Below are 25,551 nucleotides of genomic sequence, written 5' to 3'. Positions count from 1 at the left end.
CGAGTTCGTGGGCGGGGGTGGGCGCGGGAGGCTTTGGCGAGGAGCTCTGGGGCTTCCTGTTTCCTTCCGCAGCTCGAGCAGAATTTGAAAGCAGCGGCTGCCGTGAGCTGGACCAATGATCGGGGCACAGCGCGCCCAGGCCGCCCGCGCCCGTTACGTACGCCCGGGGCTGCGCTTCCCGGCTCCTCGTGGGAACACCGGGAACCCCCGGCCCGGGGGCGGCCCGGCCCCACCACCCACGGTAAGGCGCTGCTCCCTTTGGCTGCCGCCAGGAATTGCGGGGGAAAAAACCCATGGAACCAGCGGGAACGTTTGGGATTTCGCGCGGGCTGCTGCTCGGGGTGCGCTTTGCCTCGTCGCGGAGGGATCTGGTGGAGGAGCCCTGGAGGCGGTGTGGAGCTGGGAGGAATTTAGGGATGCTCCGGGAGCCGCAGGGAGGGAGGCAGCGCTGCTCAGGCACGGAAAAAGGGGAGGATGGATGTGGAGGTTCTCCCTGGTCCTGCACCGGGATAACTCCATTCACCGTCCCTGGAAGTGTCCCAGGCCAGTCGGACAGGGTTTGGAGCAACCTCGGTGAGGGAAGGTGGCCCTGCCCATGGCAAGGGGTGGAACGGGATAGACTTATGTTGCATTCCCACCCAATCATTCCCTGATACCATGATAATGGCACAGCTGGGAACGGAGGCCGGACTCCGCTGGCGTCATGCCTACCCCCACAGTGCTTAGTCACCTTTTTGGGGTATTTTGTGCTGCCCTCTCCCGCTCATTCTGTACTCTCCTTTGGGATTTGGGCTGGGGAAGGTAGTAGCGAGTTCCCTTCTTGCTTCTCCTGCTCTTCCACCACCTGCCACCCAATACATCCCAAACTGCGGTTCCCTGGGAACTGCTTGTGTGTCCCGTGGGCTGTCCCGGAGCTGAGTGGCTTGGTCAGGGGCTGAGCAGCTCCGGGCTCCCTCCTTTTCCTGCTCTGGCTCAGCTTTCGCCCTCGGGATCATCAGGCGGCAGCACATTCCCTCTCCAGGGGGAAATTATCCTCATGATCCTTCTTTAGTCCCGGCTGGGCGGCCCCTGGGATGTCCCACGGTGGCTGCGGGTAGAGCGCGGCTTCTCCAGCTCATCCCATCCCATGGATCGCGGTGCCGGCTGCGTTTCCCGGTGCATCATTCCCGGGAAGGTCCCACAGCTGGGACGCGGTGCCTATTCTAGCCCGACCCCATCGCCGCCTTCCCCACCGAGTTCCCTTTGGTTTTTTGGCTGGGGCTCGCAACTTTTCGGCAACAGTGACCTCTGTCGGCATCGCCACCGGGCCCACAATCGCAGTTCCCACCTCAGGCACAAACGGGACACAAACACAGACGGGTTATTTGGGACCGATGCCGCCATTCCAGCTGCTGCGGAATCCCACGGCAAAGCAGCAGTGCCGGGAGGTGGCTGAGAGAACCGGGCACCAGTTACCGAAAGGTGTCCCCAGGACAACCCCAGAGCCGGGAACCCGAAAATCCCGGGTTTACTGGGCGGCCAAACCTCCGTGACTCATGTCGGCCGTTCTGCTGCCACCGGTGACTAATCCCGGGAGTGCTGTCTGCCCGGGGCTCGGCTCCATCCCCATCCTTACGAGTGTTTGGCACCGTTCAATAACAATAAAAAATCCAGGTGAAGTTATGGAAAGAAGGGATGAGTGGGAGCTGCCAGGTTGGTTTGGTCGTCACCTCAGCTCCTCCATCCATGCCTGTGTGCACTCAGAGAAGCTTTCCCTGCAGGAAAATGCTTCCCAGCACCTCTGGACCAGCCCTTTGGAGCACGGATCAGCAGCTGCAGGTGGTGGCAAATTTTGGGAGGGCTGTGGGGCCGTGGCGACGGCCAGGGAGTGACTCAGAGGAGCTTTGGGGCTCTGTGGTTTTGCTTTCATGGTTTTGCTGTGACTTAGCAACTTGTTTGTTCGCTCTGCGGGAAGGCAGGTGTCGGCATGCCCGGCAAAGCAGCTGGATCCCGTGGGATTACAGCTATCCCGAGGGATCCCTTGGGGTGTTGCGTTGCCCAAGTGGATGTGGCTGAACCCCACAGGTGATGCAGGCAGTGGTATGACATGATTCTTTGGGATCTGCATCCTGCAGCAGCTCCATCCCACTGGGAATATCCAGCAGGAGCAGTTTCCACCCCTTCCTTTTTAGAAGGAAAATGGGATTTTTGACGATGGTGTTCCTAAAGCTCGCAGCCACTCCAGGGGTTTCTGGAGAGTTGGATCTGGAAGCTGGGCTGGCAACCTGGCATTTTTCAGGGAGATGCTAATGACTGCCAGCACGTTTTCCTGTTTTGTTGCAATATTGGGGGGAAAAAAAGGTGGAAAGGGAGCAGGCTGAGTGTTTTCCTACCACAGTGGAAAATACTCCCAATCCTCATGTTCCTCCTTCCCATAGGATGCTCATGGTTTGGTTTCTTCCAGGAAGGACATTTCCCACCAGCTTGTGCTGTGCTGGGAGGAGCTCCAGGGATGTTGCTGGGAAGCAACAAAGAGGAGCATCCATCTCCCAGTTTTTGGGGGGAATAGCCAAGCATTTGGTGCCACTGTAGCTGGTGTGGTGCTCTGACGCCTCCAGAATTCCACAGTTCCTGGGTTCATTTAGAGGTTTGTGATCCTTGGAGTCTCAGCCGAGGGAGCTGGATGGGAAATGGGTGAAAGCTGCAGATGAGGACAAAAAGGGGATGGTTTTGGGTGGCTTTCCTCCTTCAGCTGAGCCAAGCCATCGCTCATCCCATGTCAGCTCCTCAGGCACTGCTGGGTTTTTCCTTGGGCTGCAGTGATGGTGCTGGAAGGGTTAAAGCCACTAGCAGATCCTGAAGACAGGGATTGAGGTTGGAATGCTCAGCTGGACCATGGCATGGCCACGGAGGACTCAGTGCCAAACCCCTCTGCATCCAAGCTGCTTCTCCGGTGTCATAAATTCAAGTTTGATTAGTGTGGATTTGGAAAAGGCTGATTAAAGGTTCCCGGAGCTCCCCCTTCCTTCCATGTCAGCCCCGCGAGGCTCCCCCTCCCCACTATGTCACCACTCCCAGGACTGCTTGTGCCCCTGAGTCATCTCCAGACTCCAGCTGGATCCAGGAGCACGGCCCTGCCCTAAGCATTGTGTGTGGGGCGCATTGTTTTCCCGAAATACAGCAGCTCCAAAGCACACGGAACAGAAATGTAGTGGGAAAAACCCGAGGTGGGGACACCAGCAGGGTGACAGCCACCCCCGTGCTGCAGGAGAGAGGGAAAAGGTCCCTTAGCTGGGAGGGAAAGGGCTTAGAGTGGGATGAGCATTTCCGGAGCTGTTCCCTCGGGAGTGCAACCAGAGCCTTTCCTAGGGGATTTGCTGGGTGGTCATGGCTTCTTTTAGATGGGAATGGGGGTAAAATGGGGCTTTCCAGGCTGGAAGAATACCCAGGTGCCTGAGAGCTTAGGGATGCATTCCCTGGATGAAAGAGCCTCCTGCTCCCATTCTGGGATATCTCATCCCCTTCCCAAGCTCCTCAGCCAGCAGTCCCCATGGACTTGGCTCCAGGCCCTGGGAAATGAGACCTTTCCCAGCAAAAGCTCCTTCTGATGAGAAAAACTCCCTGATCCTTTCCCAACGGGGGAAGTGGGAGAGCCCCTGAGCCATGGGAAAATCTCCTTCCCCACATCCTGGTGGGAGGGACGGAGCCATATAAACCCTCCGCGCATCCCGGGCTGGGAGCTGCAGCGAGGAGAGGCCAGGTAGGATGTGGGATGGATTTGGTCTGGCCTGGGATCCATGGAGGGATCCCATGGCAGGGGATCCATGGGTGGCTTCAGGAATTGGTGTGTGGGGAATTTGCTCCAGGGGGATGCTCCTGTGCCTGGGAAGTAGGGGGCTCTGAGCAGAGGGAAAGTGAGAATGAAATTAAGGGAATTCCTACAGTTTTCCCTGGCTCATGGATTTTTATCTGTCCCTTGCTCTGCCTGGACAATTCCTGTAGCCCAGGGAAGGATGCTGGATCCAAGGTTTCTGCTGTCATCACTACATCCTCCCATCATTCTCATTAATCATCAATATCAAAGAGTTCATGACATTCCCGCAGAAGCTGTGCTGGATGGGGCTGGGGTTTCCCAGGGAAGCTGATCCTGACCCCTTGCCATCAAATGACTGTGGAAGAAGTGTGGGAAGCACAGGGATGAATCCTTGTGGTGGAGCATCCTACCTGTGATCTGAGGGGCACAAAGGCATGCATCATTCCCATCCTGCAGCCCCAATCCTACTGGCATAAACCTCCCGCTCTTCTGCTTCCAGCATTCCCAGTGCTACTTCCTCCGTAGGTGATTCCCTGTTTTTGGAACCGAAGAAGCAGAAGAGGTTTTTGAAGCAGCATAAACTAAAAAAAAGCCTTTTTTCCTTATTTTTCCCCAGAGAATCAGCAGAAGCACGGCTGTCCTGTTGGGATTAGGACTGAAAAGGGGGATCTTGTCCCCTTCCCAATTATTTCAGTCCCCACTTAATGGTGGGAAACAAATGCAGTCAGCACTTTGGGATTTTTTCCACCCATTCCCATGAAAACATACCCAGTCCTGGATGTTCCCTCTCCTGGTCTCAGATGCTCTGGAGGATGTGGGGAAGGAGCTGTGGATCCGGTGAGTGCCTCCATGGGATGGATAAATGTCTCCGTGGGAAGGGCAGGGAATGGCTTTGGGATGAGTTGCTTGGGGTGCAAAGTGCTGAGCTGAGGGGACCAGCTGGGTGCCTAATCCATGTCCCACTGCCGGAACGAGGCTGTGGGTGCCACCAGCACTTCCAACAGCACAAGTTTGCCTCCTCAGCTGGAAACTGGGGTTTGGGGAGCTGAGCAGTTCCTGGAATTGCAGCCCCACGTCATGGGGGGGCTGGGTAATTTGGTGACAGAGGAGGAAGGGAAAACCCCACAGAGCAGCGCCGGGAGGCTCTGGCCAAAAATGAGTCAGCAGTGACTGGGTGGCTGCTGGGGCTGGTTTTACTGGTGGTACTGAGGTTACTGAGGCTGATGCTGGTTCTGTGGGTGCTGCTGGTGGTACTGGTGCTGGTACTGGTGGTGCTGGTGCTTCTGGTTCTGGTTGTATTGGTGCTGCTGGTTCTGGTTGTACTGGTGGTGCTGGTGTTGATACTGGGATTACCGGTGCTGCCTTGCGGGGCTGTCTCCCAGCTGCTCCTCTCCCTCTCCCCGTGCCCATTCCCAGGACCTTTGAGCAGCTGCTCTTTTCCCCTGCCAGGAATTCCCAGGAATTCCATACAGGGATTTTGCCATGTCCATCCCAGCACCCAGGTCCCTCTGGAGCCCATTCCCATGGTGTTGTGATTCCAAGGCCACCCAGGCTATGTTTGAGGGATTTGGGGCTTTCCAGATGTTTGGGATTTATTTTCTTTTGAAAATATTTGGGACCAAATCCTGGCATGAAAGTGCCCCTTCCCAGGCTCTCTGAGCTCTTCCACACTTTTCCATGGCATTAAAATCAGGGAGGGGAATTTAAGTAAGTCAGGAAAGGCAATTAAAATCCAGCAGGGCAATTAATTAAAATCTATCAGGGCAATTTATTAATATCCAGCATCTCCCAACATTCCCCTATTTTTTATATTTAAATAAATCCTACATTTGTATATTCATATAAAAATTAAAATTATGTAAATATATTTCTATTTATATGTAAATGTATTTATCTATATTTATATAATGCATACAAAGACATTTATTTCTGTTTAAATAAAATTGTTAAATATATTCTCATATGTCAACTGTTTGTATGTTTATTGAATAATGTGGTGATTAATACATCAAAATATTAGTTTATTGAATAAAGTTGAATAATATAAATATATATTTATTAAATTAAGTTTATTAAATTAAGTTTAATAACAGAGTGTGACAGAACAGATAGAATTAATGTAATGTGATAAATATAATGAAAATAATATAATTCATATAATAGGAATTATGTCCTTAATGGTATAAATTAAGCCAAGTGGGGGTTAATTAAAAATAAAAAAAAAGGGTGATAAAAAGGATTATTTTTACAATGGGAAAGGATTTCGAATAATTGGAAGCATTGGGAGTAAATGCAAGGATTGGGAATAAATGCAAGGATTGGGAATAAGAGGAAGCACCCACAGATTTAATGGCTACTGCTGAGAGATTCATAGTAGGTGGGTTTCTTGGTATTGAATTTTCCAGATTAATTCCTAGGGGCAAATCCCAGACTCTGGGAAAGGCATGTCTGATTTTCCAGCTGGGTTTCTTGATACTGAATTTTTCATCTTAAATCTCAGAGGCAAATTCCCAGCCCCTGGAGAAATCCTGTATGATTTTCCAGGTGGGACATTTTTAAGCCAACTGTTACTGTTTTCCTGGGAAAAAACCCATTCCCCCTCAGGTCAGAGTGATCCCCCTTCAGGTATTTACTGAAAAATTATGATGGAGCAAAATCAGATCAGCCACAAATTCCCCCCTATTTTTCTGTTCAGCTGCTCAAGGGATGCTCAGAGAGCAGTGTTGGCAGGAGAGCAGCCCAGAAGTGCTGGAAATTTCACTGATATCCTGAGTTGAAATGGACATGCAAGGATTATCGAAGTCCAGTTCCTGGTGCTAAACTTCCCAAAATTCTGGTTTCTTCACCCATGGTGAATGTAGTGGGAAAAGCCTGAGGATTTTGGGGACTCTCAGTTTTCCACTCTCCCCACATGAGTCAAAGCAAATGGATTTGTCTCAATTTTCCTTCTCTGCAAATATTCCCAGTCTATCTGACTCCAGCACAGGGAAGCGGATGAGCCAAACCCCAAATTTATCCCCTGACTCCTCCTTTTGCCACCTTTGACAGGTTTGAGATCAATGACGTGGGGAAGCAGGGTGGGTGGGAGGGGAGCGTTTGACTCGAGCAGCAGCGAGACGAAAATAGCGACGTGGAAATTCAGCCCAGCTCGAGATTTGAAATGAAATCGTTTGAAATTAAAGACTTCATGCCTTGCTGAGGCTGTTCCAGTCCTGCTCTGTCCTCTGCCTGGGGTGTGGATGGCTTGGGAAAGGGAGCAGCATCCCAGGAGAGTTTTGAGGGTGCTTTTGGTCACCGTTTCTCGGCACTAAATAGAGGAAGAATAAGTTTCAAATGAAGCGTGTTTTGTTTTGTCACAGGAAGTGGAGAGAGCTTTGGGAGAGCCCTGAGACATTGACTTGAAATTCTGTATTTTAGTGTTTTTCTGGCTAAGCCGATGGCGTAGATCGGTGCCTGTTGGAAACCTAGGGGCATTGGGATGGGAGGAGCAGGGCAGTGGGACCCCCCCCTTTACCAGTTACCCTGAGGGAGGAGGTTCGGGGCTGAAGGGGATTGGGGAGTGAAGGCAGCCCTTCCTGAGGGAGCTGCTGGCTGCTGTTCCCTGCTCGGGGGAGCCTGAAATTGTGGTGTCCGAGGGGCGCGGGGCGGGCAGCCCGTGGGTGCCGCCGCTCCGGGAAACCGTTGGAGCGGCTTCTCGGGCGCCTTTGGGCTCGGGCGCCGCCGGCAGCGGCAGCCTCAAGAAAAGGACCCGGGTTTCACAATGGCTCAGTCCTCCCCCGGCCGGACAGCCCGAGCCGAGCCACCTCTTGTCCTGAAAAACCCCAAAATTGGTTGTCTCTACGCCAAGGGGGCACCGGGGCCGCTCGGCACGGTGCTTCCCTCGCCGGCGCTCCGGGAGAGCCTCCGCTGCTCCGGCGTCACCGAGCTCAGCCCGGCGGGGTGACAGCTCCGAGCCCTCCAGTGCAGCCCAAACCCCCCGAATATCCCTCGGTTTAACCCCTCTGCTCCTCCTCAGCTGATGCTGCTGCTGGCCAGAACTGCCTCCCACACCCAGTGTGGTGGGCACCGGGGTGACGCTGCTTGAATTTCAGCCAAATTGCTAAATTCCCGCTTGCTCCTGTGGTATTTAATTTGCTTTTTGGTTTCGCTATTAATGTTGCAGGGCTGCGAGGTCGGTGGCGTTGGCTTTTGGTGGTAATTCACAGCCCCACTGATTTAATCCATGTTCTGCTTCCAAAAGCAGGGCTCACCGGGGTATTTGGGATATTTGGGGGTATCTGGGATGGGGTTGTGCCCACTGGTGGGAAAATGCTGGGAAATGCTGTTTGGGATCAGGAAAAATCCAGTGGGTCATGCAGGGCTGAGTTTGGCTTCTCCTGCGAGGGGGAGATGGAATTAATTCCTATTAAACTGAAGGGGTGGGCAGGGGCTGGTTTGGTGCTACCCAGCACTGCCCTGGGGCTCGTCTCTGCCTTGGGGATGCAGATTTGGGCAAACGCTGATTTTGGGGTTAAATCTGCCCTTTTTCTCGTTGTGCTGTGGTTCTACTGTGCCTGTGCTTGCCATTGTACCCTCGTGAAAGGTTGCAAGCAGTTTTGGGAACACGTTGTCTGCCTGAAACATGTCAGAATCGGCCACAAATTGCAGATGAGACTGATAACAAAAGCCAACAACAGAAAATAGGTAGAAAAACAACACGGTGGAGGCTGAGAGACCACTGAAGGGCTTTTTTGTGTGTTTTTTTAACCAGCTCTCTCACTATGGAAGTGAAAACACATGAAAAGAGAAATGCCTTTTGTTCTCCCACTTGAATTAAGATGCTCCAGCACCAAACCAGAGTTGAGCCCCATGGCTGGAGCTGCTGTCCAGCCCAGGGACTCGTAAATCAGCATTTTGGCACCGATGAGAGTGATTGGATGTGTTTTTGGGGGATTTTATGGTATTTTTTTAACCTTAAAAAATGTGCCCTGGCAGCACATGGGTAACTCAGCTCATTTTCTCAACCCAGCCTGCTCTACCTGAACATCTCTGCTCGAATAAATCAGGCTCCAGCTCAGAAATTAGGATGAGGTTTTTGTTTTCGTTCTACTTATTTCGTCTTTGTTTTTATAAATAAATACAAATCACTCAAACTGAAACTCGATGGCTTTGGTGATAATCAAAGAGCAGCCCTGGGGAAATTTTTCTTCATTACCATGTTCTTTCACAGCCCACACTCGGGGTTTCGGGAGGAAAACTTCTTAACCTTTGCAGCAGCAGCACCCGACACTTTTTGAAGTCCCAGCACGCTCAGACTCGGGATTCACATCGCGGAGCTGCGTTGGCATCACCTTTATTTCAGGGCCATGTGGAGAGGAGAAATTCTCACCTCCCAGCCCTTTTTTCCCCCTCAGTTCAGCCCTTTTCCCTCCTTCAAAAAAAATTTAAAAAAAAAAAAAAAAAAAAAAAAAGTTGGACTCCCCCCTTGCTTGGGTTTTGTTGTTGTTTTTTTGGTTCTGTGGGACAGCTCTTTTCTCTACCACCTTTGTACACCATGTTTTAGTATTTGCAGCTCACTTCCTGTATGAGGTTACTTTGTTTATCATAAAACCCCTATTTTTAAACCCATTTCTGCCAATAAGTCATTTGAATGGTAATAGCAGGTGCATGTGACTGTCCCCTCTGCCCCTGGCTGACGGGGGGACTCTGGTGGCTCTGGGAAGGATAGGCGTTGGAATGTGGGCATCCCGTGGCTCTTCCCTCAAATCTCAGGGGGATTATTTGTGTGAAAATAACCAGGATTTCTGAAAATCCTGACTTTTTTAGTGTGGGGTCATATGTGGTGTAAGGATGTGGACAGGCAGAGCTGCAGCACTCACTATCCTTTCCATCCTTAGGGAATGGCCACCGTGCCATCTTCCAACTTTATTTTCATTAATTACCAGCCAGGAGAACTGTGGGATTGTCAAAAAACAGTTGGCTCAGCCCACTCTGCCCATAATTGCAGCGAGATGAGGGGTGGGTTAATGAACGGCCCATGAGGCCGGGAAGCACCAGCTACCTGTGTGTCCTCCTGGGAAAAGGGATGGAGGAGCCTGTCACAAACCCAGCGAGGAGAAATCCATCAAATCCGGGAAGAACAGGCCCTGTATCCCCACAAGGACTGTGTGAGGCCCCCTGAGCTCCACAGGACCAGCTTTTGTTGGAACAGCAGTGTCTCCATCAGGGGTAACCTCATTGTCTGCCTTTTCTTGGGTAGCAGGACTTAATTTTTCAAAATTCTGCGGAAAAGAGGTTTGGGATGCTCAGGAAGTGTGGCAGGAAGGTCCCCTTGGTCCAGCCATCCCTGCGCTTGTCTTCCACCCTGTAAAAACCCCTCTAGAGCACCTTTAGAGCACTGCTTTTAGGGACCTCCCTGGTATCCAACACTTCCCATCTCTGTCTGTGCCGAATGTGACCCCAGGAGAGGTCGAGTATCCAAGGAGCTGCCAGAAAGGCAGAAAAGTCACTGGAAAGAGTGAGCTTTGTTGCAATATGAAAATCAAATGCAAAGCTTGGGGGCTATTTTTAGCCGGTTTAGGCTGCACAGGTGTTTGAAAGGTCAGTGGCGAGTCATTGGAAAAAAAAAATCTGTTTATTTCTGTGTGTGGGGAGAGCCTGGTGTCGCTCCCGTGGCTCTGGATGACTGGAATCGCATCCTCAGCTTGGGTTGCTTGGCATTCCTGAGGCCGGCAGAGGTGTGGGAGTGCAGGAAATGTCCCAGTTTTGTGTGTCCCAATAGCATGAGCACATGGCAGCCATAAGTGTCCAGCTCTGACAGACACAGGGAGCTGTGGCTTTTTCCATGAATAAAATCTGGGAGTTTGCTCCTTTTCAAGGAATAAAGGCCATTTGTCATCCTTAAAACAGAATTGCATAGGGGTTTTTATGAGCTGTTAGAATTTAAGAGCATAGAAAGGGCCTGGCTGGTGATGTGGCTTTGGTGGGCCATGGCCAACGTGGGCTGAGGCCAACCTGAGTTTGGTGGACCCGTGACCACTTTGGGCTTGGCCATGACCAACAGGCCATGACCACCTTTGTCTTGGCCAGGAACACCTTGGACTTGGCCTTGGCCAACCTAAACCGTGACCACCTTGGATTTGGCCACAGCCAGCGTAGGCTGTGGCCAGCCTGAGCCTGGCCATGGCCTAGCTGGGCCAGGAACACCTTCAAAGTGGCCATGAGCCCCTTGGAGTTGGCCATGGCCAACCTGGCCCGAGGGCAGATCCCAACAGAGGGGCAGCGCTTCCCATCCCATTGCATCACCAAGGTCACTGGGTTCAGGTAGGGCATGAGCTCCTCCCAGCCTGAATCACAGCAGGGTCATGTCCCAGGTGTTACAACTCACCTGGACACATCCATGAGCTCCCAAATTCCAACAGGACCGCAGAGCCACCAGGCGAGCAGAGTGAGCAGCTGCCACAGGCTCGGATGGGCAATTAAACCTTTTTTTTGTGAGTTAAAGAAGCCCCCAAAATAGCACCTGAAACCAATAAACTTCCCTTTCAGGAACTTCTGTAATTTGAAACACACTCAAGAACAAAACAAAAAAAATCCAGAATTTTTTAAGGTTGTTTATCAAGTAGGACTTGGTGGGGTTTCTTTTAAATCCCTTTCACGTGGTGACTGCTGAAGAGTAAGTGGAGGGATAGGAAGGGCTGGAGGGACAAATGAGATGGAGGGTCCAGGCAGAAGGAAGGTGGGATGGGAATTCTTAGGAGCAGATTTTAAACTGTAAAATAAAAACCACCATGTGAAACAATAAAAGGGAAAATATAGTGATGCTCCATAACAAAAAATAATGTTAACAAATGCATTAAACAATAAAATAAAAAAAAATAAATAAAAAATTTTAAAAAACCAAACAAACAAAATAAAACCCAAATAAAACAACAAGACACAAAGCATAAAATTACCTCCAAAATTTCTTCAATGCCAGTGAAAAACAGCAGGGGACAAAGAAGTGCATGGAAGGTGCCCATCGGCTGGGCTTGTGCCCATGACCACAGAAATGTGAGGAAAAGCAAAAAAATTCCAAGGAATCCCCAAATAACTCCCAGATGGAGCAGCTTCTGGGGTTGGGAACATTCAAGGCAGCACCTGACAAAGCAAATTCATTCAAGAGCTGCATTTTGGGTGGCCTGAAGCATCTTGGAGCTCCAGGACACCAAAATGGAAAGGGGAACACCAAAATGGAGAGGGGAACACCAGGTCTGGAGGGAGAATGGGTGAAAAATGGGGAAAACTAGTATAAAGCAACAAATATCCTCTTCTCAGGAGAACCTCAATCCCCACAAAGAACCAGCACTCGGGACAAATAGTTCAAAGTTTTTATTCATATAAAACTCATATTAAGAACATAAAAGATTTTTAAAAACAAAACCAAAAAACAACCCCCAAAAAACAAGGCTCTTGCAATTATTTACAGCAGTATTGCACAAGTAAAGTGGCAATTACCCTGTCCAAAATTCATCAGTGCAAAACACAAGGAAGGCAGGGAAATTGCAGTCAAAAATGCTACATTAGCTGGGTCCTGCGACATGATTTAGTGATTCACGCAATCCCATGGGATGGCTGCTCCAGGAAAACCTGGCTGGAGCAATCCTGGGAGGTGGAGGAACCAAATTCCAAATTCCCACTGAATTTCACTAATGCTGAAGTCTCTGATGTGCCTAAATCACTCCTGGGAAGTGAAGACTTAGGCACTTGGAGAAAAATAAGATTAAAATCTTGTTATCCACACCACGATGGCTTTGGAAGGGAATCAAACACTTCTGGCAGGGAGGAAACCGAATCTTCACACGAACTTAAATAAGCAGGAAATAAATATACAACATTTCTACAAGTTACAGCATTAAACAGTAGAGTGCATTAATTACACAGGGAAAAAAAAAACAAAAAAAGAAAAAAAAAGGACCTACAGTATTTACCAATTCCACTCTAAAAAAATGTAGGAAAAAAACAGGAACTTTTTTTTTTATTTTTTTAGGTTTTTTTTTTAAGTATTTCTAAGCTGTACAAAACTTACAGGAGAGAAAGGAGAGGGTGTACATTGCACACAGATATTTGGCTCAGATGATGAAAATAATATGGTACTCTACTCTAATAAATATTTGAGTATTTACAGTTTGGTGCAAAAGAAGAGAAGCAAGAACAGGATCAATCTGGTTTCCAAGGAAAACTCTTCATCCTTTTGGTGCAATACAGAGCACAGACTATGCTTAAACACGACCCAGAGCAGGCAGCCAACATGGCTGAAAGGAGCATAAATCCCTATTTTATATCATTCTTCTGTTTTGAGCCTTTTTGGGGGGCTTTTTCTCACTAAACCTCACAACGCCACAGGAATCCTACTTTTTGAGGGTTCCTTTTCCTATGATTTTTGGCTGGGAACTCCTGCTGTGGAAGAGGCCCTGGGAGACTTTGCCAGTATCTTGATTTTTTTTTTTTTCCTTAAAACGAATCTGGTTTTTGTCTCCGTGGGAGGACAGGGTAAAGTGCTCTTTGGTGATTCTTTGGTGTACTCCAAGGGACACATTCTGGGATGCAAAAGGTTGGGAGATCCCAAAGCACCATTTCATCCACCAGCAACGCTGGAACTCAACTGGAAGGAAAAAAAAATCTCACTGGGTCTCCCTCCCTCTGCTGCTGAGTTTTATCCATTTAATTTTACCAGTGGAATTCCATGGGAAATGCCTGATGGCAGCCTACTGTAGGGCTGGCTGGGGCAGCACAGCCACGGTGAGCCAAAGCCAGAGGCAAATCCCAAGGGATGAGGAGCAGGACCTGCCCTGGCCAAGCTCCCTCATTATTTGAACTGCTCGCTCTCCACCAGTGCAAAGGTTCCCCCAAAGGGCTCCAAAATACCCTTCCCAAAACACTCCCTGCTCCTGCTGCTCACCTTGCACTTCCAAGAGAAAAAAGGGAATAAAATTGGCAATCAAGGTTAAAACTGCTTCTGTGATCCTCCAGGAGCAGGACAGGAGGCCCTGCTCCGACCTGCCAGGCACAGCCGTGCAGAGAGGTCCCACTGGGATCTGTCTATCATTAATTAACACTAATCATCATCCATGGCACTCAGCACCTTCTCCCAGTGGGAAGAACCGCTCCAAGGGGGGCTTGGGATGGGGTTTTCCTTCTTTTCCTATGGTGCTGGTGAGACTAGAAACAACCCCGTAGCTTTTGGGGAGCACCTGCACCAGCCTGAGGGAAGGGGGATGTTTGTGCATAGATATGGGATAGCTGGACCAACCAATCCCCCAAAAACATCTGCTGGGAAACAATGGGAATACCCATGGATCCATGGCTCCAGGGGGGAAGGGGACAGGCCCTGGGACACAGAGTGCCTGGGAACTTCTCTGGGAGGACACAGAGCAGTCAGATCCCCTTGGAATGTCCTGGATAGATCCATGTCAGGCTGGCATCCTTCCATCTGCATCTGGGTGCTCATCCCATCCAAACACGGAGAGGATCCCAGGAAAACACAATCTTGGAAACCTCTTTTGACAGCCAAGACTCACAACAGGTCCTGCTGCCGTTGCCTCTAGCTGTGGTGTTCCGGGAGCTGCTCCCTGCCTCCAGAACAGTTTATTGCTGGATTACTCAGTCCCCCACATCTGATAGCAGACACTACAGAAGCACTTCCACACGTTTTATAGAAAGAATTTCTTTAAAAAAAGGCAACCTGGTGGCTTGGGGTTTGGTTGGTTGGTTGTGATGGTTTGGACCCTGGAGTTCAACAGTGAAGTCTTGAAATTCAGAGTGGATCAAAAAAACAGAGATATTAAAAAAAAAAAAAAAAAAAAAAAAATCAGTCAGCAGGAAATAGGCTGATTTGCATTATGCAAATGAAGTTGGATTTGGGGTAGCATTAGGTATTTACAGGTAAAAGAAGTGCTGATTAAATCCTTCTGCCCTTTTTCCAGCCTTTTTGGGGGCAAGCACCCCGGAGGCAAAGGGCGAGGGGAGGAATCCGAGCCTCTGCAAGGCAAACTCCAGAGGCAAACTCTGAGGGCTCTGCCCATGAGCTGGCTCAGCTTTCCCTCGTTCCTGCCATAGGGCTCATGCCACAGAATACCAGGAACGATGACAAAACATGATTCTGCATTTTTGCTGAGACTTTTTTGGGAAAAAAAGGCAAAAAAAAAAGAATAAAAAGAGTGGAGAGAAACACTGAGTAAACACCACTCTGCCATAAAACACCACGTGGAATGGGATGTCCACCCTCATCCTGCCACATGTCTTGGGGGAGACGCAGGGTGAGAGCCCCACATCCATCCATGAGTCCATCTTTCCCAGGCTTTCCCAGCGAGGAATTCAGTCCTGGTGGCTCGGGATGCATCTGGTGCTCACTGGAGCCTCCAGATGAGGCGAATGATGTAACGCAGCAGGCGCAAGATCATGACCTGGGGATTTCCCACCTGGTGATCCAAGAAGCCCTGAAAGAGAGGGAGGGGGAAAAAAAAAAAAAAAACAAAAAAAAAAAAAAAAAAAAAAAAACAACAACAAAGAGAGAAAAACCAAACGAAGCAGTGACTTTAATTCCCAGCATGAAGCCCCCCGTGCTATATAAACACCTGGAAAATATTCCAGAGGCACAAACTGAAGTGTTTAACACTTTGCAGCCAGGAGAACTTGGGGCTCATGACAGCAGTCAAGGCATGCCCCCTCTTCCAGGAAAAGCCTGGCACCCGTGAGCCCTGTTGGGATAAGGAGCGGCTGGATGACGAATTGCCAGATTTCCTGATTTCTTGTCCGAGAAATGGTCCTGGGGGAGGCCACACCCCTGGGGAACGTGACAGGGAACGTGACAGGACCGCGCCTCGGGACCCGTCCGACAGCCCCGACCTGCCCAGCGAGTGTGGCTCTGGCACTGCTGCAGTTCCCCATGTCTAACCTCGGGCTAAAAGGGCAAACCCTGGAGCCAGGCGGGGCTGGTAGGCACGAGCCCTTCCACTCTGCCCTCCAGAGCCGAGACAGCTTGGGAGCAGCCAGAATGCTTCCAGAAGGAAAAGGGACCTTTCCACAAAGTGCCTCAGGGATGATAATTAAACACTGGCTTAAATGCTCTGAAAACTCCCCAGTTTTGGGTGCAGGGAGTGAGAATTTGTCACATGCTGATTGCACCAGGTACAAAGTGTGTTTAGGGTCATGCATGATGTCCCCTGCTCGTGTCACCTGAGCAGGCAGGACGTGTCCTGTGTGTTCCACTCCTCGCCCCGGGCCAGCCCTGGGTTGGAATTGCAGCCACGGCACTGGGAACAGCCTCGTGCAAACCTGGGGGATGCTCCCTGCACCTCACCCTGCTGCTGCCTGGGAAACACCCTCATTCCCATTAAATTCAGCCCCTTATCCACCACAGGGTTTTAGGGAGCAGCATGATGTCCCCAGAGATTTCCAGCACCAAAGGAGCCAGGATAATGCTGGAAGGACAGTCATGCTCCTCACAAATTACTCCAAATTTAAGGCACTGATCTGGGAGGCAGGGAGGAGATGGGAGATGGGATGAGGATGGTCCAGCACTGAACAGGCTCCCCAGGGAATGGTCACAGCCTCAAGGCTGCCAGAGTTCAAGGAATATGGTTGACAATGCTCTCAGGCACAGGGTGGGATTGCTGGGACTATGCAGGGCAAGGAGTATGGACTTGGATTATCCTTATGGGTCGCTTCCAGCTCAGGATATTCTATGGCACTCTGTATTTCTTCCAGCTCCTCTGGATCTGCCTGCTGCTACCAGGTGCCTCCAGCTTCCTGGACAGCCTGATCCCTCCCTTTCATTGGCAAGATGTCCTTTCATCCCAAAAAGCAGCCATTTGCATCACAGGGGATCAGCCTGGATGGGGGAGGTCTGAAGATGTACATTTTGAATTCTGGATTTGGGACATCAGCTTTTCACCATTTTGTTGCAGGTCAGGAATGCCAGGGCATTTGGGAAAAGTGAAGCAGGTGGAGATGATGGGGAAAAAGCAAGATCATAGCAACTTGACCCCTGTTTTGTGGGAAAGCCAACCCTAGGAGCAGTGAGAAAGCGCTGCAGGAGCTATGTGGGAGCCGAAGAGGATGGATAAGGATCCAGCAGCCAGCATTCCATCACCAACACTGCTCCTGGCCCCTCTTCCCACAGCCGAGCCCGAGTGGATGGAGCAGAATCCACAAGCAGGAACATGCAGCCTTCAGGAACACTCAACAGCCGAGACACCAGCGAGCTCATCTTGCTTCACCCCCTGGGCTGGGCTGCCTTGGGCTTCTCTGTGGCATTACTGCATCGACTTGGGTTGCAACACCCCAAGGTGAGCGAGTTCATGGGCTTATAAAAACCTCTTTCAAAACAGTCTTTGCAAAAGAAGTAAGTTCTAGGACCAAATCTCTTCTTTGCAGCAGCCAGGATTTGAGAGCTGGGCTAGGAATCCCACTGAATGCTTCTCTAAAAGCGATGGTGCCGGGCAGTGCATCCCCCAAAACTTCCCTGCCTCTTCCTTTTTAAAAGTTTCCTCATCACCATCAGGTCCAGGCCCAATCCAACACCTCTGCCCCAAAACCCTTGTGCAAATCTGGTGCCCTAAAGCTTCCAGCCCCAATTTCAAGGTTATTTTTAATTGATTTAAAGGTTATTTTTCATTGATTTGAGGCCACCGCTGCTGATTTGCCTGGTCCAGGCCACCCCCCACCCGCGCAGCCTTTTCTCGTCTGAGTGAACGAAATGCTCACCACAGAGAGTTTCCAGAAATGATTCAGCCTTTCCCTTTGAGAGAAATGGAAGGTGAAGAGGAGAAAGTTACCCTGCGTGGACAATAGGAGGCATTGAACTCGTCCCCGATGCGCCGCAGCTCTTGCGCGATCCAGATTTCCGGCTGCACCTCTTCAGGTGGAGAGTGGGACTGCCACCGGGAAGCTGTGTGGGATGAAACAGGAAAGTTGGAAATCCAGGAAGAAGAACAAATTGTATAGAATTTACTACATAAAACTCTGTAATAACCCATCAACTCTTGCCCTCTTATTCCTGCTTTTTATTACTATTATATTTTATCTCTCTTAAATCCCAGGGGTGCATGTGGGGACTTACTGCATACAATGAACAGGCTTTTATTCCTTGTTATTTCTGTATTATTATTACTACTGTTAGGCTTTTATTTATTTATTGCAGGCTGTCCATGGGAACATCTCCAAGCTTTGGTCCCTCTTAAACAGGGATAAAAGCCAAGATGCCACGCTCCAATTTCCCTCCCTCACCAAACCTCCTCTTCCCCCTTTTCTTCCTTCAGTAGTGACTCTTTCCCTAACCTTAAAAACCCTCTGCCTGGATATTTTCATTCAATTTTCACATTTCTTCCCCAAATCATCCTCAAGTGCCCAACAAGGAAAACCAATGGGTTTGTCATAGGGAGGAGAAAGCCACAATTGGATTTATGTGCGGAGAAACCACATTTCCAGCAAATCCAAGTGCTGGCTTGAAAGAGAAAAGAAAGAGTTAATGTGTTTATTATACTGCAGGATACATAATTGTTTAGGTCTCCATCTCAAAGAGTTATTAAACATGTGATAAATCCTCCAAATAGCCAGGAGAAAAAAAAAGAAACAGGACCATGTATGGTACGAGCACCGCCTCATCCTTTAAGTTCAGGATCCAAGCAGGAACTGCAGCCTTAAGGAATATTAAAAAAAAACCCCAACAAACTAATAAAAATAAAACAACCCCATGCAACCAAAAAAACCCAAAAAAAATACTGCAAAAAACAAAGCAGTGTTTTGGCACGACAGCTTCAACAGCTTCGGAGGAATCACAAGGGAACAGGAATAGCTTCCAATCTTCCAAACATTCAAAGGATTAGTAGGGCAGTTAGAAAAAAAAAAAAAAAAAAAAATTAAATAAAAGCCTGGCTCCAACCTGATTGGAAAATGCATTTCCGAGCCAAGGCAGGGCTGCTTGGCCGGAGGATGTGTTTTGTTTTCACGCTGTAGTAGTGCAGGAGCAGCGCCCGCCGCCCGCCCCGAGCGCTTCTCCTCTCGCCGCTGAATGAACACGCGCGGCGCTCGCGATCCTGCCTCCGGCCCGGCTCCTCCGGGGAGCCAAACGGGATTCGGCCGGGGCGGAGCGACCTTCCCAAATCCCACCGCCGCCGTCAGCAGGGCCGGTCCAGCCAGGGAAACAAAAACACGCGGCGAGCCGGGGCAGGAAGAGGAGAGGAGCGCCGGGGACGTGAGGAAAACCACGCGAGGGAGCAGCACTGCTTCTGCTCCATCCTTTCACCCCTTTGCCATCCTTCCTCCGCCCCGGCATCGCGCCCACGGGGCTCCTCCGTCCGAGACACTCGGGCTCGGCTCGGTGGCTGAGAGCGAAATCGGGCTGAGGTTTTCAGAAAGGACTTTCTGCGGCGCTGCCGAGCGGCGGCGGCGAAAGGGGCCAGTCATAACTGGTCCCCAAACCAGTCACAGGCGCTTTCGGGGGCGGGGGGACACAGTCATAGCGCGAGCCAGCGCCCGCCACCGAGGGCGACATGTCTGCCCCAGGCATGGGGACAACCCGAGGGCACCGGCACCGCCAAAAAGCTACGTTTGGCTCCAGCCCATGGGATGCTCCAGGATGGAATTGCTGCAGTTCCAGCTCGGAAGGGCAAAGAAACCAAGCCCAAATTGCAACGTCAGCTCTGGGTGAGGTATCCAACCTCCCTGAAGGAAATCTGGGAGAACCGTGAGGAAACAGCAGTGATTCCAAAACAAGAATATCAGGACATCACCAGCAGATTCCCACCTCAAGGTTTTCCCGTTAAATCCAACTATTTGCATATAGAGAATCTCCTTTGAGAGCAACAGGTTTATACTGCTTCTCTCCTCATGGGAATACACACTGGGATCAAACCAGCACTGGAAAAACCCATTTCCAGAGCACCTGCTCTAGCCACATTCCCAAAATCCACATGCAAACAAACACATTGCCTTCAGACTGAAAAGCCAACGGAAGGAAAGGAAGGAGAGACACAAAATACCACGCACACAGTCACCCAACCTCTCCCAGAAAGAGTAAGTTTGTCTTGGGTGACTTACACACCCAGCTGGGAATTCCCCATCCCTGCCAACTTCTTTCCCCAAAAGCAGGATCAAGCCTCTTCTTCTGGCACAACCAAATCAACTCACCCTTGCTCCTCTCCTTTCCATCCCCAAAAGCATCATCCTGGATATACCAGGCTGGTACTGCAACCCTTATTCCCTTCCATCCCAGAGCATCCCATCACTGCTTTTGTCTCATTTCCCAAAAGAAACAGCTTTGGAGGCAGCTAGATGTGTCCCCTGAACTGTCAGAAAGGCGGCACAGCCCAAAGCATCACTTTCCAAAACCCCCATGCCAACAGCTCTTTCTTACATGACCCAAGGTATTCCCAAGGGCTGCCTCCACCTTTACTTGCCCTCATTAAAACCTTTGGGGAAGGTTTTGTGAGATTTAGTGAGGGACTTTTGAGGCAAAGCATGAGTTTGTCATGCTAGAGCAGCCTTGGAGCAGTTCCCCACTGCCCATGGGAGAGGCTGGGAGCATCCGTCGCTTCTGCTCGCAGGAAACGTCTGTTTATTTTAGTAATAATAATAATTATTATTATTATTACTTATGCTTCTGAGAGAAACTCTCCACCTTACAGCCTCTGCTCACAACAGATAAAATCAGTGGGTAAAAGCACAACAAAAATATCTCCTTTGCTTCCTTCCCAAGGGACTGACCCACTTCCATGTGGAAAACCTCACGGCACGCATCCAGCTGGACACTGCCAAGGCACAGGGATTGAGCAGGAGGTGTGCAGGGCAAAGTCATGGATATTTCCCAAAGAGAGCAGCATGGGAAGTCACAGCCTGGGAGCTACAGGCCTGGATGGGGATAAAACAGCTGTGTAGCTCCATGTTCCCAGCTTAATCTGTTCAGGAGTATCCAGGAGTCCCAGTTAAACAGTACTGAGGGTTTTCCATTTGCTTATAGTTGTTTAGGATGATGCCCCTAGCAACACTCACAGAGCAAAGGCTCCAATAAAACAGCTGATGAGAGCACAAGAATTTAGGAAAAAAAAAAAAAAATTCAGGGAAATCTTCAATTTCTTCCCAGATAAAAGAAACCCAAGCCTCGGCTCTTCCCGGCAAGGAATTGCGGGAGCATCCCTGCCTGGCTGTGCCAGGGTGACGTTGTGAAACGTGAATTAAGCTGTAATTACTGCAATAATGTCACAAAATCTTTCCTAAGGGCATGTTACAGCCAGGTTTCCGCTGCCAGAGCCGCAGCCCAGAGCCTGGAGGGAGCAAAAACACTACCAACCAAAAAAGATGGGATTTAGATCCCAGAAAGCTTGGAGCTTGCCTCACTCACACCGTGCCGGAGCTAAAAGGTGGAAGTTCAAAGGTTTCCTCCAATTAAAGGGAATTCATCAGGAGAGGGGAATGCTAGACAAGCAGGCAGCTCCCAAGGGCAGGTTTCCCCTGCTGGAGAGGCTTCACCTGGCAAAGCCACTCGTAAACACGCCTGCCTCCAGGCCCAGGGGAATTTCGGGATGCATGACCCCAGCACCACTGCCACTGATCGATGAGAGAGCCGGCAGCGGCACACGAGCCAGGAGCCACTTGCTTGGCAAAACAGCCTTGGACGAGCAAGCCCTGAGTAGGAAGCTGGACTCAACAACCCTGTCCCCTCCTCCCCTGGCAGCAACTGACCGAGCCCGGAAAAGAATAAACATCATAGTAATAAAAAGCCCGGCGCTGGACGCACGGGAGTTCCCCGGTGCTGTGTTTGCTCGGCGGGCCCGGCCAGCTTCCACAAATCCCAGAGCGCCGGGAGAGCCTCCAGCCTCAGCATGGATGCTCCCAAAATCCATAGGGTGGGATGCGGGAGGTGCTACTGCAGGTGCCTCGCATAGCTACCTGCGTTTTCCATTATTCCAGGGGAAGCCGAGGCAAAGAGCAGGACCCCTCATGCACCAACAACCCCCTGGCACTGTGCGCTCACAGCTTTACATACCCCTCCTCTTCATTCGCACCTGTACACAAACCCCGGCACTTCACACACCCCCACGAGAGTGTTTTCCGCGGTTCTGAGGAAAGCCAAGCCAGGTGAGGAGGGGAAGGTGAGGAAAGCCAAGCCAGGTGAAGGGTGGGAAAACCGCTCCTGCACTTTCAACCTACTCTTCAACTGCATATTCACCCTCTACACATCTCCCCCGGCACTTCACTTTCACACCTTCACACGCCCCCACAGAAACTCGGTTCTGAGGAAAGCCACGCCAGGTGAGGAGAGGGAAGCCACGCTGAGGAGGGGGAAGCGAGGGAAGCCGAGCCCGGCGGGGAGGGGAGGCGAGGAGGAGGAGGATGGGGAGCCGCGCCCCGGAGCTTACCCATGGCGCTGAGGCAGTGGCTGAGCGCCTGGCAGGGTGGACTGGGGGTCTGCGTGGCCTTGTCGCAGCTCAGGGGTGCGGGGCTGCGCTCGGCGTCGAAGGAGAAGTACCCGCTGGAGGAGCGCGGCAGCAGCGGCGACCTCCGCACGAAGATGAAGAGCGGCGAGCGGGTGGCGAAGGGGCCGGGGCTGGCGGGCGGGCCCCGCGCCGCGGCGGCCGCGGACACCGGGCCGGCCCCGGGCAAGGCGGCGGGAGCGCCGGGGCGCAGCTGCGCGCCCGGGCCCGGCCCCTCCGCCGCCGGCAGCCGCCCGCCCTCGCGTCGCGCCTTCACCTCGGGGGGCTGCTTGGCCATCGGGGCTGCCTACGGGGAGCGGAGCGCGGTGAGCGGCCGAGCGCGCCGAGGCCGGCTCGGCCCCCGCCCCCCCGCCCCATTGTTCTGCCGAGCGCGCCCCCGCCCCGGCCTGGGCCCCCGCCCCGCGCCCCCGGCCCCGCTCACAGTGCTACCGCCGCTGGAGCGGCCCCGGCCGCGGCTGCGTTCGGGTGTGCGCGGGAGCGGCCCCAGCCCCGCTCCGCCCCCTGTTTACAGCCCCAGCACCGCCCCGGCCTCCCCGGCCCGGTGCCGCCCCGGCCTCGGCACCGCCCCGCGCCCGCCCCGGCCCCGGCCCGCCCCGCCCGCGGGGAGCGCTCGGGCTCGGGCGCAGCCTTACACACGCAGAGAGACGTGGCCCCGGCTGACAAACACACCTCGGGGCACGGCACAGCCTTACACATGCACACGTGCACTACCAGCCTTACACGCACACACATCCCCCACACAAACACAGCCCACAGCGCTGTGTTCTGATACCTTTACCCTTCCCACCCTGCACCACGCACTCACACCTTGCACACACAATACACGCCCCATGGGGTTCGCCTCTACACACACCCCATGTACTGTGGGTGCTCCCCTTACCTGCACACCCCTTACACACCCCAGGCACGCCTTGTTACACCCCCATGTGCGCACAGACGTCACACCCAGGTGCATGCTCTTCACATACACCTTGCACATACACACCCCTGCTGCAGGGCATCTCCTGCACCCCACAGCCCATCCTGCTGCACCCCTTGCACACATGTGTGCACACACACCCAGCACTGATGCACCCCTCAAGCAGCAGCAGCATCTCCGGCCTGTGGAGAAATACAGCTGTGGAGAGGAAGGGCCATGGAAAGGAAGGAAGACTGTGGAGAGGAAGAAGGACCATGGAGTGCAAGAAGCCTTATGGAGAGGAAGGACCTGGCCCATCTGCCACAGGGGCTGAGCACTGCTGCTGGAGCAGATTCCAGGGTGGTCACAGGTCCCCCATCCCATCCCAGTGTCCCTCACCTCAGCCAGGGATGGTCCCACACACTGCTGGAGCATCCCTGGCTGCTTCAGCTCTGTTCCCACTCCAACTGGGGGAGAAGGAAAAGTGTCTGCAGGTGTTCAAGTGGGCAAAAATAATTAGGGAAATTTGTTAGGAAGACACATTAGGGAAAAATGTGAAGACAGGGACCAGCAGCAGAAGGGAAAGGCTCAAAAGGTCTGGCCATCACCTTTCCACACCAGAAAAGTGAGGGAGAAGCAGCACTGAAAATCAGCCTTGTTCCTCTTTTCTCAGCCCTCCAGCAGTGGTACCCACAGCACAGCACTGGTGGGGCTCCACAAAGCCCCGCTTCCTTCACACTTCCCTTGGATCCAGGAGCCACCCGAGGCTTTTCCCCTTGGCTGGGGCCTGCAGAGCATCCTGTGGCAGTGGGGCAGAGCAAGGGGGATACTCTGGGGGCACCTGGGCTGCCAGGACATGGGGCCAGCCAGCAGATGTTGAGTCTATTTTCTCCTCCTGGGTCGTTTTGATTTCTGCATGGGTGGCTCATGTGAGCAGAAAGGGGATGGGGAACAGGCTGGCCTTTCCAACACCCAACCTTGAGCTGGCCCTTCTCCTCCTGTCCTCGGGATTTTGGAGAGCCAGGACAGGCACCAAATGCATTTTCCCACCATGAATCATGGCTCCAGCCTCATGGAAGAAATCAGTTTCAACATTATCCTCGTTCCTCTTGTCATGAGCCATGTCAGAGGAATTTGCATTGAAGCCGATCCCAAAGGTCCTTCATTTTTGGCACTGTGGGCAGATTGAGGGAGGGGAAGTTGAAACCTGCCCCGCAATACTGCCTAAGGCCCTGCAGCATCCATCCCCAGCTCCCCAGGAATGCTGTTTGGGAATGCCTCATTCCAGCCCTCCCATGCACCCACCAGCATCCATGTGGAGGGAGCTTTCCTATGTCCCACATGGAAATGAGGAGGGAGAAAGGAGAGGGATAGAGGAGGATGGAGAGGATCCTATGCTGCTGCAGCACTCCAGTTGTGGTATCTCCCACCCAGCCTTCCTTCTGTGCCATCACTGAATCACTCAGGTTGGAAACGACCTTCCAGATCATAGAGCTCAGTCCAAGCCCAGCAGGTTGTCCCTGCCACTGAGAAGTGGGCAGGGAGGAGGAAAGAAGATGGGGCCTGGCTGGCAGGAACAGACTCCTCGCAGTGCCATGAAAACCCCCAAGGAAAACCACCCCCAGCCCCTCCTCCCCACCCAGTGGATGCTCATCAAACCCCTTCTGATATGAATAAAGCACCAACAGAAAAAAAATGACACCTTGTTCTCCTACTCCAATCATCATGATAAATGTTACTTCACTCGTGCTGCCAGATAAAATCAAGTTTGAGCCTCAAGCGTGAGGCTTTGTCTGAGCCAGGCTTGGAGCCTGACCTTTACAGTGCTCCCAATTTCAAACACCAACCCAAAATCAAACCCTTTGTCATCTGCATGGGGGTGCTTGAACAGCAAAGGTTGGATAGAGATAAGAACAGGTGGGTTTTGTTAAATAAATGTCTATTTTAGTTAAAGAAACCCCCAAACCCTCTCTGGAGGATCTCCACACATCCACAGCGGTGACAGTGATGTGGTAGTGAATCAAGCAACAAGAATGGTCCCATTGTGACCTGAGTGATCCCTGGGCTGGGTAGGAGGTGGCACTTAGATTCCCTGCTGCCACCAGTGAATTTGGGACCTGTTAATGTATATTTAAAGTTATTTATTGTTCCTAATGAAGCAAATGATATCACTATGGGTGACCCCAAAAAGGGGACCAGGACTGCTGCTTCATTAGCATTTACCTGACTAATTAGTGAAATGGCTGCAGCTTTCAACAGCCTCACACTTTATCTTTGTTAATGCCTTCAAAACCAAAATTAAGAATTCTGGCCAGGAATTGCAGGGAAGTGACAGCAGAAAGGGCTTGACCGGGGCTGAATGGTGATGAGCCACCACCAGCAAGGGATGGAGGAGCTGGCAGAGAGCC

At 51.6% G+C, this 25,551-nt stretch overlaps 1 protein-coding gene and 1 long non-coding RNA gene across 2 annotated transcripts; one reads left to right on the top strand and one right to left on the bottom strand.

Moving 5' to 3' along the window:
• The first annotated feature begins 119 nt into the window (after nt 1–119).
• Nucleotides 120–17,601, top strand: LOC128805347 (uncharacterized). Its single transcript, XR_008436398.1, has 3 exons — nt 120–241; nt 16,720–17,100; nt 17,439–17,601. It is a non-coding gene; the product is annotated as an uncharacterized LOC128805347 (long non-coding RNA).
• Nucleotides 14,608–22,537, bottom strand: BCL2L11 (BCL2 like 11). Its single transcript, XM_053973963.1, has 3 exons — nt 22,171–22,537; nt 17,590–17,702; nt 14,608–15,249 (listed from the first exon to the last, which is right to left on the bottom strand). The coding sequence occupies exons 1-3, from the start codon at nt 22,520–22,522 to the stop codon at nt 15,160–15,162; spliced, it is 555 nt and encodes a 184-aa protein (XP_053829938.1). The 5' UTR covers nt 22,523–22,537; the 3' UTR covers nt 14,608–15,159.
• Nucleotides 22,538–25,551: the final 3,014 nt, after the last annotated feature.

The sequence above is a fragment of the Vidua macroura genome, chromosome 3 (assembly GCF_024509145.1).
Source record: "Vidua macroura isolate BioBank_ID:100142 chromosome 3, ASM2450914v1, whole genome shotgun sequence".
In the NCBI taxonomy this organism is placed as follows: Eukaryota; Metazoa; Chordata; class Aves; order Passeriformes; family Viduidae; genus Vidua; species Vidua macroura.
Note: the sequence above shows the minus strand (reverse complement) of the source record. Positions and strands in the feature narration are given on the sequence as shown.